Source organism: Diabrotica virgifera, chromosome 1 (assembly GCF_917563875.1).
Source record: "Diabrotica virgifera virgifera chromosome 1, PGI_DIABVI_V3a".
NCBI lineage: Eukaryota > Metazoa > Arthropoda > Insecta > Coleoptera > Chrysomelidae > Diabrotica > Diabrotica virgifera.
Window position 1 is genome coordinate 249820725 of NC_065443.1, and position 15931 is coordinate 249836655.

Below are 15931 nucleotides of genomic sequence, written 5' to 3' on the forward strand. Positions count from 1 at the left end.
GTAAAGTACCTTTATATTTCACAACATCGAAAATTGTTATTAAGAAAAGTTGTTTGGAATTAAAAAATATGTTTCAGTGTTCAATTACATCCTTCTACTTAAAATATTGTGAATAATAAAGGCACTTAACTCTTAAGTAAAATTCATATTTTTTACATACCTCGTATAAAATTGATAAAATTTGATATATGACGGTTGAGTTTTAAATTTTTGACTATCCAGAGCATTTTATGAAGAATAACTTTTTTTCGTAAAATTAATAATAAAAAAGTTTTGCATGTGGTTCCTAGCTACGCAGACATACTGTATACGAGCTTCAGTATAAGAATTTTTAAATTGTAATTACATTTTAATTGTGGCTTATTTCCCATATAAATAATTAATCATAAAAATGCCACAAGGAAATAGCTTCAGAACAACATGTAATGCCATATTCGGATTCAGCGTAATCAAAAACTAAATAGAAACATATTTGATCAAAGTAAAATGATGAATTCAACGATATTTTTAAAATTATTTATAAAAAACAATTGTTATTGTTTAAACAATTAATAAACAATTAGAACTTTTTACTTTAACATGTATATAAACTAACAAAAAAAGTTTTAGAAAAATATAAGCTTGTTTGCGTTTTAATTTTTCCGAAACAATGCATGTTTTCGTTCTAATTGCACTCCCCTATTTGTTAAATTCGTTTAAAGTGCAGTATTCTACCTGCTGTTTTATTTTTATTTATAACGATGACAAACAACACAGGATATTCACATATTTAGTTTTATTTTTTGCACACATTGAGTGCGTTATCTATTTGTAATTTTGTTTGGAATTCAGTTTTTTATACATACTTAGTGTAGGTATTACGAGAATAGCACATTATGAGTAATTGTTTAGATTATGCTGTGGTCCAGTGAATTAACCGACATATCTTTACAAGGATTTTTCTGTCGGACGAGGATGTGAAAATGACAAGGATCTTTTATTGTTTTATTTAACCCAGATATGCCTAAAACTAAAAATATTTTTTAATAATTCTCTCTTTTACTCATTATATAAGTTAAGAAAAACATATATATATCGTTAAAATAAAATTTTCATGCAAAATAAGTAGAATAAACTACTGTATAAATTTACACCAAGCTTATAACATACTATTAAGTTTGGGTATGGTATGAAACAAAACACTTGACATGTAAGTCTGCGTTGCATTTGAAACACCTCATTTTTGCTCTTATCATGGCACAAACCACATCGAGTTGATTTCATCTGTGGAATCATCAAATGGATCCTAATCGGTAATAGCTATTAGGAATATTGACGCTATAATATCATTTGGTAATTTTCTTCTTAACCATCAGAATATTCCAATACATTGCTAGTTCTGCCTCTATTATCTGTATATATTTTACTTATATTAATTGTTGTTGATGCTTGGTATGGTTCGAACCAATAAATATAGCAAAGACATGATGTACCAACCCATAATTTGTAACAATATCTTATCGGTTTTCCATGTATAAATTGTTTGCATGAGTTTCTTCCGAAATACCTACTTAACCATTGCCTCATCTATCTCATGGTATCTGTTTAGTCTTCTTTTTGTTATGCATTCCCTAGTTTATATTTGAACTGTAAAACCTGCCTTAATTTATTTTTTATATAAGAATACCAAGGCTGTTTATTTTACAGTTAGTTTCACGGCTAAATATATCTTGAATAAAATCTGAGATAACCAGTTTCCGGACCTTTCTTACAGTCTATTACCTAAAGTGTATTGTATCTGATAATAACATGATAAATTTTTTCATTTTGAAGTTTAATATACATGGTGGATTAAACATTAATAATAATATATTTATATATGTTCTTCCATTCCCAATTTCCATGTTTTTCTATAATAAGTTAATTCCTCTTGCAAGTTCCTTGCAATCATTGCGTCTTCGGTAGCATCATAGCATCACTACCGTGGGCTTCATCTCTTTGTACAGTATTTTTGTGTTGTGAGCTGTCTTTTCCAGAATAGTAAGCAATGTGATAGTCAGATAGTCTATAGTCAGTTTTCTAGACCCTGGCTATCTCATATTACTTATTCGAAGGATACTTATATTTAGGCACTTCATTTCGTTTATGGTGTTTTGAACCTTTCCTGGTTCGTGCATGCTTCTTACATTCCACGTATCTATTTTTCCTTCTTCAGAAAATGTATTCATGATTCTAGCTGATCGGGAGAATCTTAGCACCCTTGCTCCATTTAAGGAGCGCCCTTACTCGGGGTCGTATTTATAAGCCATTTCCATGATTGTTTCTTGGGAAAGTTTTGCTCTAGGTGGTTTCCCGTTGGCTTCCTAAAGTGTGTAATAGAAGGAAATATAGTGATCCGTCTGCCCTAGGAAACCTAATACCCATTTGGGGTCGGAAAAAACAGGAGTTATCCAAGAAAGGGTGGTAGAAATATTAAAGACATTTAACTCAAAACAACTTAAAAAAGAGTAAAATGTAAAGGCTCTTATGACCCGCCGCGCGCCGGGTGCGTTTCATAAGCTTATGAGTATTGATACACATTGTGTTCCCGCTCATAACTCGGGGTGTTGACTACAGATTGTATGGATCGTTCAGTGTGCCATAGCATAGAGGATAGAGTGCAAGTCATGTTTACAATGTAGGTACCCCAACTCTATGACTGACACCACTTTTACAACTAAGAGTATGTTTTTTGGCTTTTACAATTTTCCTGAAAACTTTCTATCTTCCACTTTCTTTCCTGTTTTGTCTTCATATTGTTGGTCTTTTACCTCGCCGTTATTACTCTAGGATATGTACCACAAATGATGTTATATAATACACACCTGAACTACCTCATTTTACCATTTTACCTTAACTACGATATGTTAATTAAATTTCCTAAATAGTATTCCTTAATTGTTACAGTAGCGGGAAAAGCACCAGCCAAAGCAGGATGGACACAAGAATTTGCAGAAAAACTGGTGGCTACTATAATAAAAAATATCCAACTTAGTATAAAACACATACACATCAGGTATGAAGACAAAGTTACGAACCCGAAATTTCCATTTTCTTTTGGTGTTACATTAGACCAACTTATCGTCGAAAGTACAGATGCCAACTGGAAGAAGACCATCGCAGATGATATCATCAAAATTTACAAGGTAAGCTAACATGTGTTGTCTAAATCACTAGTGCATCTGATATTTTAGTCATATAAAAGTAATTTTTGTACCAAAAACATAAAACGGCGCTTTCAAAAAATGGTAACGGATTGAAGATATGAAGAAGAAATGAAATATCCAATTTCAAAATATAAAAAATTTAAAGATTCCACAGAAACAATAGAGATCATCAGACATCAGTACGTCTTTGTTATTCTCTTACTTAATATAAGCTGTATTCGTGCTGCTATCTCGAACTTACCCAGAGGGAGAACGTCTGCGCATTACAAATTTGGACGTTCAATAAGGTTGAATTTTTTCCTGTGAACATCTAATGCGCAGTGGATCTCCCTCTGGGTAAGTTCAGGTTACGTTCGGGGCATGCAGCGCGAATACAGCTATAGTCTTGAACAGAAAAGTATTAAATACGTCGTAAAATTTTTGGAGTTTTTAATACCCTCCCCCTTTCCGTCGTAAAGCGTTAGTTACAGTCCCCCCTCTCATGCCGACGTCGCAATTGTAACGCTTGACCCTCCTTTTAGCGATTTTTTTTAAATTCCTTATTATTTCTATTTTTAAAGTTAACTTTCAAATAAAAATATGTACCATTTTTATTCAGTTGCAATGCGAGGCCAAAAATGTCTTAATTTTTACTTAGATTAGAGAGCGCCACCAGCACTCTTATCGACGATTTCACCTCTTGTTAGAGGCTCTTCAGAGAATGCATAGGTTGCTGTTCTCTAATCCAGTAAATTTTTCGACATACATTAGTCCCACACTGCAACTGAGGTGAATGGATTAGGTGACTAGCGTCATCTGGCAATTGAAAGATAAAGTTTTTTTTATTGCAACTGAATAAAAATGGTATACATTTTTATTTTATAGTAGTATTACTCCATGGAGTAACTAGGTGCATTTTCCGTTGGAACTTTTCCAAGCTGCAGACGGGGGTTGTGAATTGCATAGTGTAGAATTCCTTCCCTTTTGTCTTCACTGCAGCATCCATTAGGCTTGCAAATTGTAGAGCCTTGGAGGTGTCACCAGGGAAATGTACCAATAAGTTTTCAATTTAAAAATCTTTTAGAAATATTTTTAATATTTTTCAATATTATTAATGTTGCTATTAGGATTGAAAAACTTTATATTTTAACTTTCAAACTTTATTTACGAATGTATCCAAATCAGTACTAAATGTAGCTCATTAATATCCGCGTACTTTTTTCTCTCAATTCACTCCACAACTGATTAGCTTTATTTGGACAAAAGACAACACTTTTATCGAAGTTCCTATTCTTTCTTAACTGCATCATGTATATCTTGATACTTATTTGATTTTGATTTCAATGCCATTCCTTTTATTAAGTATAAATACGACCGTGCAAGTTCGGCAAAGCGACACCTGGTTTCTACGCTCAGCAAAATTTTTCGCACTTTAATTATATTGGCCAATTATATTAGTCCTGGTTACTGGATAATTGTCAAGGCCATAACCCAAAAAATAATAAGAAGAAAAAGTAAGATTGTGGTTATGTCATTAAAAGGTAAACATTGTGAGTATGTAGTAAATAAAATTGATTAAAATGCAGTGCTACAAGCAAAATACAATTAATTAAATTTACCTTTATATAATAATTGCATATCATATCTATATTGTGGAGCAATATATAATTTTTCTTCTTCAATGACAGTAGGTATGAAATATACGTCAATTTGACAATTTATTTCAATTGGCAATATGAATTATTTAAGAAAGTTGCAATATTACTCCGCCATTCGCGCACGATCGTTTCTCGTATCCCGTCCAAGTACTTGCACACCGCGAATAATAGAATATTGTATTTCTATTCATTCTTTTGGGCCAAGATGGAGGTCCAGATGAGCAATTAAATCTTGATCTAAATGCTATCCAGTCAATCCAATATCTAAATGATATTGATTGAGGCAATCCATAAAATAAACAAAAAAGTTCCAGGAAATTATCAAATCACTGCAGAACTCTACAAATATGGAGGAGAACACTTAACAAATAAAATCAACAAAATTGTAGTAAGAGTATGGGAAGAAGAGCAAAAACCTGAACAATGAAAAATCGGCTCGCTTTACCAACTTGGATGTGCCAATTACAGAAGGATAATTCTCTTGAATACCATAATATATAAAATTGTGTTTAACATAATGTACACCTTGCTGATCCCATACTTTTAAGAAAATTCTGGCGAATGTCACAGTGGATTCAGACCTGGTCTGTCAACAATTGATTGTTATATTCAGATATATCTTAAAAAAAAAACAGGGAATTTGGTATCGACACCTTCCACCTTTTCGTAGAACTCAAAACAGCGTGTGCGTAATGCGAAATAATTTATATGAAACAATTCAATACTGCAGAATTCCTGTAAAACTGATAAGATTGATAAAGATGATAGTGTCAAAACTCATGCCATAAGCACCACAGAGGACTAAGACAGGGGACTGCGCCGGCATGTCTTCTTTTTAATACTGCGATGGAGAAAGTTATAAGAGTTGCAGAACTGAACAACCAAGGTGCAATATTTAATAAATCTACCCAGATAGTGGTCTATGCAGATGACTTGTACGAGTACTCGTATTTTTGACATTCAGCACATTTAAATCTACCAAGACTTATTTTACAATTATTGTTTCTCGTATCTTATAATATATAGCAAATAATTTATTATTATTTTCAGATCCTCCATTTGGAGAACTTGGCCATTTACTTGAATTGCAAAAGTTCTCTGTACGGAGACCTGCCTGTGACGCAAATGTTAAGCAAACTGGAATTGGGAATAGCCTCAAAAGAGCACAATCCTGATGGATTTAAATACAGTAAGTTAGTTTTGAAGTTATTAGGTCATTAAATTTATTAAGTTGAATCTTCTTCTAGTGCCGACTCCACTAATGAAGGTTGGCTATAACCATTGCAAATTCGTCTCTATCTTATGCATTTCTGAAAAGCGCCTGTGTGTTTAACCCGGTCCAGTCGCAGATGTTTTTCAGCTAGGATATTTGTCGTCTACCAGGACCCCTTTTCCCTTAATAATTAGCTATAATAACTCGTACTTATCATTTCTAAGTATGTGCCCCAAGTATGCTGTTTTTCTCTTTTTAGTGGTGGTCAAAAGTTCTCTGTCTCTTCCCATTCTGCGCAACACCATTTCGTTCGTAATATGATCGGTCTACGGCAGCGTTTCCCAACCGGTGGGTCGCGGGCAGATCTCAGGTGGGTCGCGGCGTGGTTCTTACAGTAGCTGAGTGACGTACAGAGTACAGAATAGCGTATCATCATGGGTGAGGGATGGGTCGCGAATATGAAAAAACATCAGAAGGTGGGGCGCCAGGCATAAAAGGTTGGGAACCACTGGTCTACGGTATTTTCAATATTCTCGTAAAAAGCCACATCTCAAAAGCTTCCAGCTTTCTCATTAATTCAACATTAACAGTTCAAGCTTCGACACCATAAAGAAGAATATAATGGATATAATATTTTACCATGCGATATCGGATTTGCAGATTGAGTCTTTGGTTACTCAGAAATTCCCTCATCTTCAAAAAGGTTGCTCTTGCTTGCTCTTTCTTGATAGAATTTCTGATTTCGGATTTAGATCTGTAATCCAGACTCCTAAGTACTTCATTTTGTCCACTTGTTCGATATCTTCATTTTTTTATCTGGATCCTTGTTACGACTTTACCCCTCTTACTTATCACCATGGTTTTTGTTTTCTTTTTGTTTATTGTTAAACCAAACTGTTCCCAATTATCACAAATTGTATGTTGTACAGTAGCGTCTGCAGAATTTAAATAAAAAATAAAAAAAGTAAGAATTATTATGAAAATGTTTTCATATTATGTCAGTGTCAGTTCATGTAGGTTTAAGCCATGCGACAGGTTGGATGGCACGGGGTATTCCCTTCTCTGGAGGTTAATTTTACGTCTGGTACTCCCAGTCCGTAATATGTTGAACGATTTCCAGATTTACTATGATTCATCGTGACCATGAGCTAGTTCATTCAATGGTGTCATCCAGTGATGATCTTTTGATGCTATCCATCTCTCTGATTGAGATATACACTCAGATGCAAAAAAATCGATCCACTAAAAATTTGGCCATTTTTGAAGTTTCGAATTTCCTAAACCTGTTGTTCGATTTAAGTGATTTTTTTACCACGTTATAGCCTTATTCATTGACAATATCGCTGTAATAATATTGTTGCTAGACAGTCAAACTGTCATTGTATACCGGATGTACGAATCAAACTGTGCCTTTTTCAAAGTCAGACCATTACACATAGGGTATAGAAATCTGAAAAGCACAGAGATAGCAGATTGTACATTTGCCGACGATGTAGTAATTTTAGCAGCGACTGAAGATGAGCTACAAAGAAGCGTAAAAACATGGAACACAGTTTTAAAAAGTATGGTATGACTATGAACAAAGAGGAATCGAAGGTAATGGTAATAGCTAAAGAAAGAGAGGATGTACATGTCCAGGTAGATGATATAGAGATTAGACAGGTACAATCATTTGAGTACTTGGGAGTAACCATTGAAGAAACAGGTAGACAGGGAGCTGAGATCAATAAAAGAATTGATAAAGTGAATAGACTGTACCCTGCAATAGGAAAAACAATTATTAACAAGAAAGAAGTATCGAAACATACGAAAATCAAGGTATTTAAGGCTATATACAGACCAGTACTTACATACGGATGTGAATCCTGGGTACTAAATAGACAACAGAAAAGTAAGATACAGGCAGCAGAAATGAGGTATCTACGCAGAGTTCAAGGAGTCACTACAAGGGATAGGGTAAGGAATAACTACATAAGAGATGAACTGAAAATCGAGACAATGATGGAGTATGTTGAAAAAAGACAATTAAGTTGGTGGGGACATCTACAACGACTACAGAAAGAAGTACCAGTTAAAAAGATATGGGAAACGAAGGTGCAGGGAAAAAGAAGTAGAGGAAGACCGAGAGAGACATGGAACGAAGTGATGGCAAGGATTCTTGACAAAAAAGGAATATCATGGAACGAAGCAAAGGCGATGGCACAGGACAGGAAACAATGGAAGAGATTTGTGCACTGTTAACAGAGCACACGTTAATACCTACACCCGAGAGGGTAGAAGGTCTAAAGATTATATTTTACCACGTTGTAGCCTTATTCATTGAATAATGAATTCCACTATAATAATATTGTTGCTAGACAGTCAAACTGTCATTGTATACCGAATGTACGAATCAAACTGTGCCTTTTTCTCAAAGTTCGCATCACCGTGTGGACTATTCTGGCATTTATAAAATACTGAAATTAAAACCTAACTATAGCCCCAGGTTTTCTTAACATTTTGTCTTTCGATTCATTCGCTTACATTGGATAATGAAAAAGTTAGGTACTTTAACAACTGGCCATGTTCGTCATCAGTACAGGGTGTTTCTAAATAAGTGTGACAAACTTTAGAGGGTAATTTTACATGAGAAAATAATGACAATTTGCTTTATAATCATAATGTCCGCAAACGCTTCGATTCCGAGATACGGGATGTTCAATATTTTTTTACAAACTGACGATTTATTTATTGCTTTAAAACCAGTTGACATATGCAAATCAAATTTGGTGGGTTTTAAGACGTAGTTATTACACATTTTTTGACATACAATTAAGAATTTTATATTCACCATTGGCGCGCAAACGGGTATTATGACCGATAATATTACCCGTACGCACGCCAATGGAGAATATAAAATTCTTAATTCTATGTCAAAAAATGTGCAATAACTACGCCTTAAAACCCACCAAATTTGATTTGCATATCTCAACTGGTTTTAAAGCAATAAATAAATCGTCAGTTTGTAAAAAAATATTCAACATCCCGTATATTCAACATCCCGTTCATGTGCAAAATTACCCCTTAAAGTTTGCCGCACTTATTTAAAAAAAACCCTGTACTGATGACGAACATGGCCAGTTGTTAAAGTACCTAACTTTTTTATTATCCAACATAAGCGAATGAATCGCAAGACAAAATGTTAAGAAAACCTGAGGCTATAGTTAGGTTTTAATTTCAGTATTTTATAATTGCTAGAATAGTCCACAAGGTAATGCGAACTTTGAGAAAAAGACACAGTTTAATTCGTACACTCGGTATACAATGACAGTTTGACTGTCTAGCAACAATATTATTACAGCGATATTGTCAATGAATAAGGCTATAACGTGGTAAAAAATCACTTAAATCGAACAACAGGTTTAGGAATTTCGAAACTTCAAAAACGACCAAATTTTTAGTGGAACGATTTTTTTGCATCGCAGTGTAGTTTGATGCGCGTAGTCCTCGGTTGCTCTGAGAAAAGTACACCGTGATTTTAGTCTACTTGGAGCCGGTTGGATACATACAGAGGATGTTCGGGCTCCGTCGACTTTATTGGCATAGGCGGACTTAAACCAGACTGAACAAGCACACTCGTCAATAGAAAAGGAGACTGCCGTGCCGTTTTCCCCAGTATTTGTAGTGTATCACCTCAGTTCAAGCCTGTAATTTGACGAATGTTTGACGATTATTTCTACCAGAAACTTTGATTTTAGTGTTAGTATAGTGTTGTTTATACATCTATGCTTTATCCAAGGTAATGCCCAAATATTTAGACTAGTGGCAGTGTACCAGCAGCATTCCTCTCCAGGTAATATGTAGTCTTCAAGATGCTTACTTGTTGCGGAGGTGGTACTTACAGTTACCTGTGTCGGCGTGAGTTGGTTTTCGCCAGAGTATTATTCGTCCCTCTTCAAGGTTGTTGTGATACCTACTTCAACCTTTTCAATCGTGTTGCTCTGGACTGGTTCTGTTATTAGTGCAGATGTAGTTTGTAGTATAGTTCGGCAGTGACTGGTCGTTTGTATGAATATTGAAAACAATTTGGGACCAGTAGTTTGTTTTATAGTACGTCATTTGGCTGTATTTTCTACATACTTCATCATCTTGGAATTTAACAAAGAACATGCTATTCTCGAGAGGGCTTCTAATGGCCGAGGTGAGTGTATAGCCTTTCGTGACGATGTATACTTTTTGTACTAGAAGTTTTAGGTTAACTGATTAACTAGTTAACTAATAAGCTTAGGCAGGTTCTCTGCCAGTTATCTTTAAGTAGAAATATACGCATAATAATTCTTAGATGTTAAGTCTTTAGTGTCCTCTACGGTGTAGAAATCTGGAGTCTTAAAGAAGATGCCATAAAACGCATTTGAAATATGGTGCTACCGACTTATGTTAAGGGTCTCAAATAGACACCACACAATAAACATAATTATCCTCCAGAGGCCAAAAGACAAAGAAATTATTAACACCGTAAAGAACAGAAAATTGGCTTACTTCGGCCATATTATGCATAATAGTAAATACCGACTTCTACAGTTGATTCTAGAAGGCAAGATTGAGAGCAAGAGAAGCCCTGAGACGCAGACTTATATCCAGGCTGGCCAATCTTAGGAAATGTGCTGGTCTAATGTCAACTGATATATTTCGAGCTGCTGTGAATAGGGCTTTTCATCGATTGTCATTTGTTTCGAGCTTCTATCATGTGTTGTGTAATCTGTGTATAATAGTAATATACACGGATTATACGAAATATGACAGAAGCTAAAAACAAATGACTGTGAATGAAAAGCCCTATAGAACAAAATGGGTCAATGCGATCGCCAACAATACTACAATGTAGAACTTGGTGTTTATTTTGAAAAGTTTCTATTCAGGTCGACCATTTTCTGGCTGGCTGGCTGGCTATTTTATTGGAGGTTATAGACGCATGGCCTGGAATGTATGTAGGATGCTTTTACACTCCGGAGTTAAATAAGACTAAAAATAAGTAAAATCCTTTATAAAAGGCATATTTATTAAAATTCCCTAAAAAGGGATATATCACAAAAGCAGAACTAGTTTTCGATCTGATTACAGATCATCATCAATGCTGACAAGATGCTGACATGCTAAGCCACCAAAATTGAAAATATTTGGGTAAAAACCCTTTAAACTTAAACAGTCATGGAAACATTGAGTATAATTAATATAATAAAAATGAATGTTTTAGATATCACATGAATAAGCCCGGCTACCATCTGACCCTCAATTGAGTTGAACTCGTTCCTCACATGATGAACGATCGTTGGCATGACTGTTTAAGTTTAAAGGGTTTTTACCCAAATATTTTCAATTTTGGTTGCTTAGCATGTCAGCATCTTGTCAGCACTGATGATGATCTGTAATCAGATCGAAAGTTAGTTCTGCTTTTGTGATGTAGCCCTTTTTAGGGAATTTTAATAAATATACCTTTTATAAAGGATTTTACTTATTTTTTGTAATATATGGTATATTATACAGCCAGCTACAGGAAAACCTTTTTCCTTGTGGATTTGTAAAATAAGACTGTCTACACTGTGGCTATACCCGTATGAATTATATACAGTGCACTGGAATAAGTGATACCCCTCCCAACTTATTTATTTTTAGCACATCAGCAAAACTTCGAACTTCAAATGTTTCGAACTTTACGCAATCCCTCTTCAGGTGACAGTCATAACTTTGATTTTTTTTTAATAGGAAAGTACATCATGTGACACCGCATTTAAAAGCTTTTGAAATGCTGATTACAAAAATGTATAATAATTTAATACTTTTTAAGAGCGTAGGCGCAAAATTTCCGTTCTAATCCTTTTTAAATGCAATGGTTTTTTCAAATCCTGAGAAAACAACTAATAAGTATTTTTGAAAAATTTAAACGCAGAATGAAAGCTTATAGTATTATCGAGGGTTGTAAGTCCCTGAGAACTTCTATAATTTTATCTTAATAAGTTACAGGGCCAGGGGTGAAAAAAAAAAAGAAAATTTAGTGTGTTTTTTAATTTCAAATATCTCATTCTAAAGAACTTTTTGGTTATTCTTAGGGACTTTCTGTCCTCGGTAATAATGGAATATTTCATTCTACGTTAAATTTTTCAAAAATACCTATTAGTTTTCTCAGGATTCGAAAAAAAATGAATGCATTTAAAAATAATTCGACCAAAATTTTGCTCCTACGCTGTCAAACAGGATTAAAGTATTATACATTTTTCTAATCAGTATTTCAAAAGCTGGTTAATGAAGTGTCAGATGATGCAGTTTCCCATTTAAAAAAATCAAAGTTATGCCTGCCACCTGAAGAGGAATCGCGTAAAGTTCGAAACATTGATGCTGTAATATACTATGATTATTTTAAAAATCGACCTGTCCGAGCGTTTTGCTTATGTGCTAAAAATAAATAAGTTAATAGGGAGGGGTAACACTTATTCCAGCGCACTGTATAAGGTTTAAGACTTATTTCATTAATATTTTTTAGTTCTGGGGCCAATAAACTCCTCAGCAAGACTGATAATGAATCAGAAACCAGAAATCGACCAGCCACCCTACACCATACCGAAGTTTCATTTTAATCTACAAATGGAGACCCTCTACATAGGAATGAACAAGAGCCAGTACAGAGATATAATAGCGTTGGTGGATTCTATGGGTAGAATGACCAAAGGCATTCCTTATCGCAAATACCGACCGAATTTGACGGAATACAAAGGACACTACCGCGACTGGTGGAAGTTTGCCATCACTGCCGTTTTAGAGCAAGACGTGAAACGGAAGAGAAGAGAGTGGAACTGGGACAACATTTTAGATTATAGGAAAAAATGTAGAACATACAAGGAACTGTACTCCTTATCAAATCAGAAGAAAGCTGTAAGTAGATTGTATATTTTAAATAAAATATCTGTAGCCTGTTATTTTTTGAGTTTAATTGTGAGCTTCCTTTTTTTAGTTGAAACCTGAAGACGCTGAGAAACTAAAATCGTGCGAGAAGGGTTTAGATCTAACTAACCTCATCATTATTAGGCAACAAGTTCAAGCACAAGCTATGAAAGAAGCTAAGGAAAAGGGAAAACAGTCTTGGTGGGACTGGGCCTGGGGAAGCAAGTCAAACTCCAGTAAGGATGGTTCAAAGGGTGACATTAGTAAGTATCATTATTGTATAAGAGTACATTCTTTCACGGTTTTTGCTCTAAATTTTAAAGAACCGCTTGGATTGGCATGAAATTTGGCATACGCATAGCTTACATGTCAAAGAAAAAAAGTGATATTGTGCCGATGTGTGCTTTTGCCCTGGGGGTGACTTTCAAAAAATATAAGTCCAAAATAAGTCCGGAAATTGATAAACTGACTAATTTTAAGTAACTTTTGTTCCATAGAACTTTTTCGCCAAGTCAACACTTTTCGAGTTATTTGCGAGTGAATATGTTTATTTTTCAACAAAATAACTACATTTTTAGACGGTTTTTCGCAAATAACTCAAAAAGTAAGTATAATGGTGTACGCGTTAAGTCTCTGGACCTCGTAGAGCCAGAGTTGTAGCCAATGAAAAATAGATTCATATTCACCAAATTTTAAATAGAATACTTTGAAGTGAAATATCCAAAAAAATAAGCACTTTTTGGGGAGAATCCATGTTAACTTTTTTAAAGTGTTTAAAAAGAGCTTTATTTCTGTTTTTATAAAAAGTTTTTATTATTAAATTTAAGCACGTTACGCAAAAAATAAAGTTGGTCCCTTTTGTTTTGGCAAAAAAAAATCGGGAAGACCACCCCCTAATTCGCAACTTTAATTAAATAAATCGTTACCGCTCCATAAATTATTTTACTTATATTGTGTTTATATGATCTGTAAGTTTCATCGATTCAAAGTGCTTATTTTTGAAAAAATGTGGTTTTGAAGTGAAATTTTTAAAAATTTTAATTTTGAAAAATATGATTTTTTTCAAAATAACTTTAAAAATGTTAGAGATACCAAAAATCTCGAAAAACAAAAAAGTCAGCATTGCTTTTCTGAATATCATGTATTTTTTTGTTTTTCTGTTAGACAAAAATTGATTAAGATTTGGTGTTTCTAAATTTGCATACATTCGTGATCAGTGACTCGTTCAACCCCTTTTAACTACAGTCCTTTCAAAAATAAGGACGTTGAACCGATGAAACTTACAGATCATATAAACAATACATACGCGAGTCAAGAAACTTGTGAAGTCGTAACGATTAAGTTCATTTGAGATACTAATTAGGGGGTAATTTTCCCGGTTTTTTTACCAAAAAAAAAGGGACTAACTTTATTTTGAGCGTAACTTGTTTACTTTTGATGCTAGAAATTTTTTTTATAAAACAAAAATGAAGCTTTTTTAAACACTTTAAATAAGTTGTAATAAGTTTTCCCTGAAATGTGCTTCATTTTTGGTTATTTCACGTTAAAGTATTCCATTTTAAATTTTACGAATTTACCTATTTTTAATTAGCTATAAATCTGCTTCTACTAGGTATACATATGTGATATATACACCATTTTTTTTTAAATATTTTACAAGCTATATTTTTGCTAAGAATCTTTTTTCGACAAAATACTTACTATTTGAGTTATTTGCAAAAAACCGTCTAAAAGCGTGGTTATTTTGTTGAAAAAATTAACATATTTACTGGCAAATAACTCGGAAAATATTGACTTAGTGAAAAAACTCTATAGAACAAAAGTTTCTTAGAATTAGTCAGTTTATCCATTTCCTGACTTACTTTGGACGAATATTTTTTCACCCCCCAAGAGGGGGTGAAACCACCCCCGGGGCAAAAGCACATATCGGCACAATATCACTTTTTTTCTTTGACTTGTTAGCTATGTGTATGCCAAATTTCATGTCAATCCAAGCGGTTCTTTAAAATTTAGAGGTTTTGCAATATTTTACCGTTAAAGAACGGACTATAATATTTTTCTCTGGTTCCATTTTTGCCTTAATGGAATCAGTTTAGAGGTATTCAGACTTGCAGATATGAATGGACATGAAACAGGACATTTACTTATGTTTTGTAGACTTAAAAAAGGCATTTGATCAGGTTTAACATAAAAATCTTGTAGATATATTAAAGAACAAAAATATTGACAGTAGTGATATGAAAATTATATCTAATTTATATTGGAATCAAACTGCCTAGGTAAGAGTTGACAACAAGAACACTCGAAATATCAAAATAAAGAGAGGAGTCTGACAAGGTTGCGTGCTGTCCCCACTACTTGTCAATGTCTACAGCGAATCGGTATTTCTAGAAGCGCTCTCAGATTCAATAGGAGGCATATCTATCAATAGAGAAGTTTTGAGTAATTTACGTTTTACGAATATACAGTAATAATGACAGATAACAACAATGATTTACAGAACGTAATGGAACGCCTTAATGCATACTGTCATGAATACGGACTGAAGGTGAATTTGAAGACAACTACATACATGATAATGACTAAAGCAGCAGATGTAAACATCCAATTGAATATTGAATATACTGTAATTGAGTGTATGGATACCTACAAATACTTATGAACGTCGATAACAACAACTGTAGACCAAACCAAAGAAATTAAGACGCCTATTGAAATATCACATGCAAGGATGCATAGAAATATCACATCCTAAGGATGCTTCGATGTTACGTGTTCTCTACACTTCTTTATGGCTTGGAAGCGTGGACACTAAAACAAGTGCATCTGAATGAGTTGGCCCCCTTTGAATTTTTTTGTTACAGAAGAATCCTACGAATATCATGAATTCAAAGAATATCGAACGTAGAAGTAACTAGAAGGATATGAAATAAAGCGAAAATATTATTAAGTATCAGAAGACGAAAACTTGAGTACTTAGG

The 15931-nt window shown here is 34.0% G+C and overlaps 1 protein-coding gene across 3 annotated transcripts in view; it reads left to right on the forward strand.

The window, feature by feature from the left end:
- LOC114329087 (intermembrane lipid transfer protein Vps13) overlaps positions 1–15931 on the forward strand; it is a 176803-nt gene that overhangs the window by 31059 nt on the left and 129813 nt on the right. For all 3 annotated transcript variants that reach the window (XM_028278099.2, XM_028278098.2, XM_050648580.1), the window contains exons 4-7: positions 2926–3164; positions 5873–6011; positions 12553–12941; positions 13021–13213. In XM_028278099.2, the coding sequence (XP_028133900.2) occupies positions 2926–3164; positions 5873–6011; positions 12553–12941; positions 13021–13213 (960 nt within the window). The remainder of the gene's footprint in view (positions 1–2925; positions 3165–5872; positions 6012–12552; positions 12942–13020; positions 13214–15931) is intronic.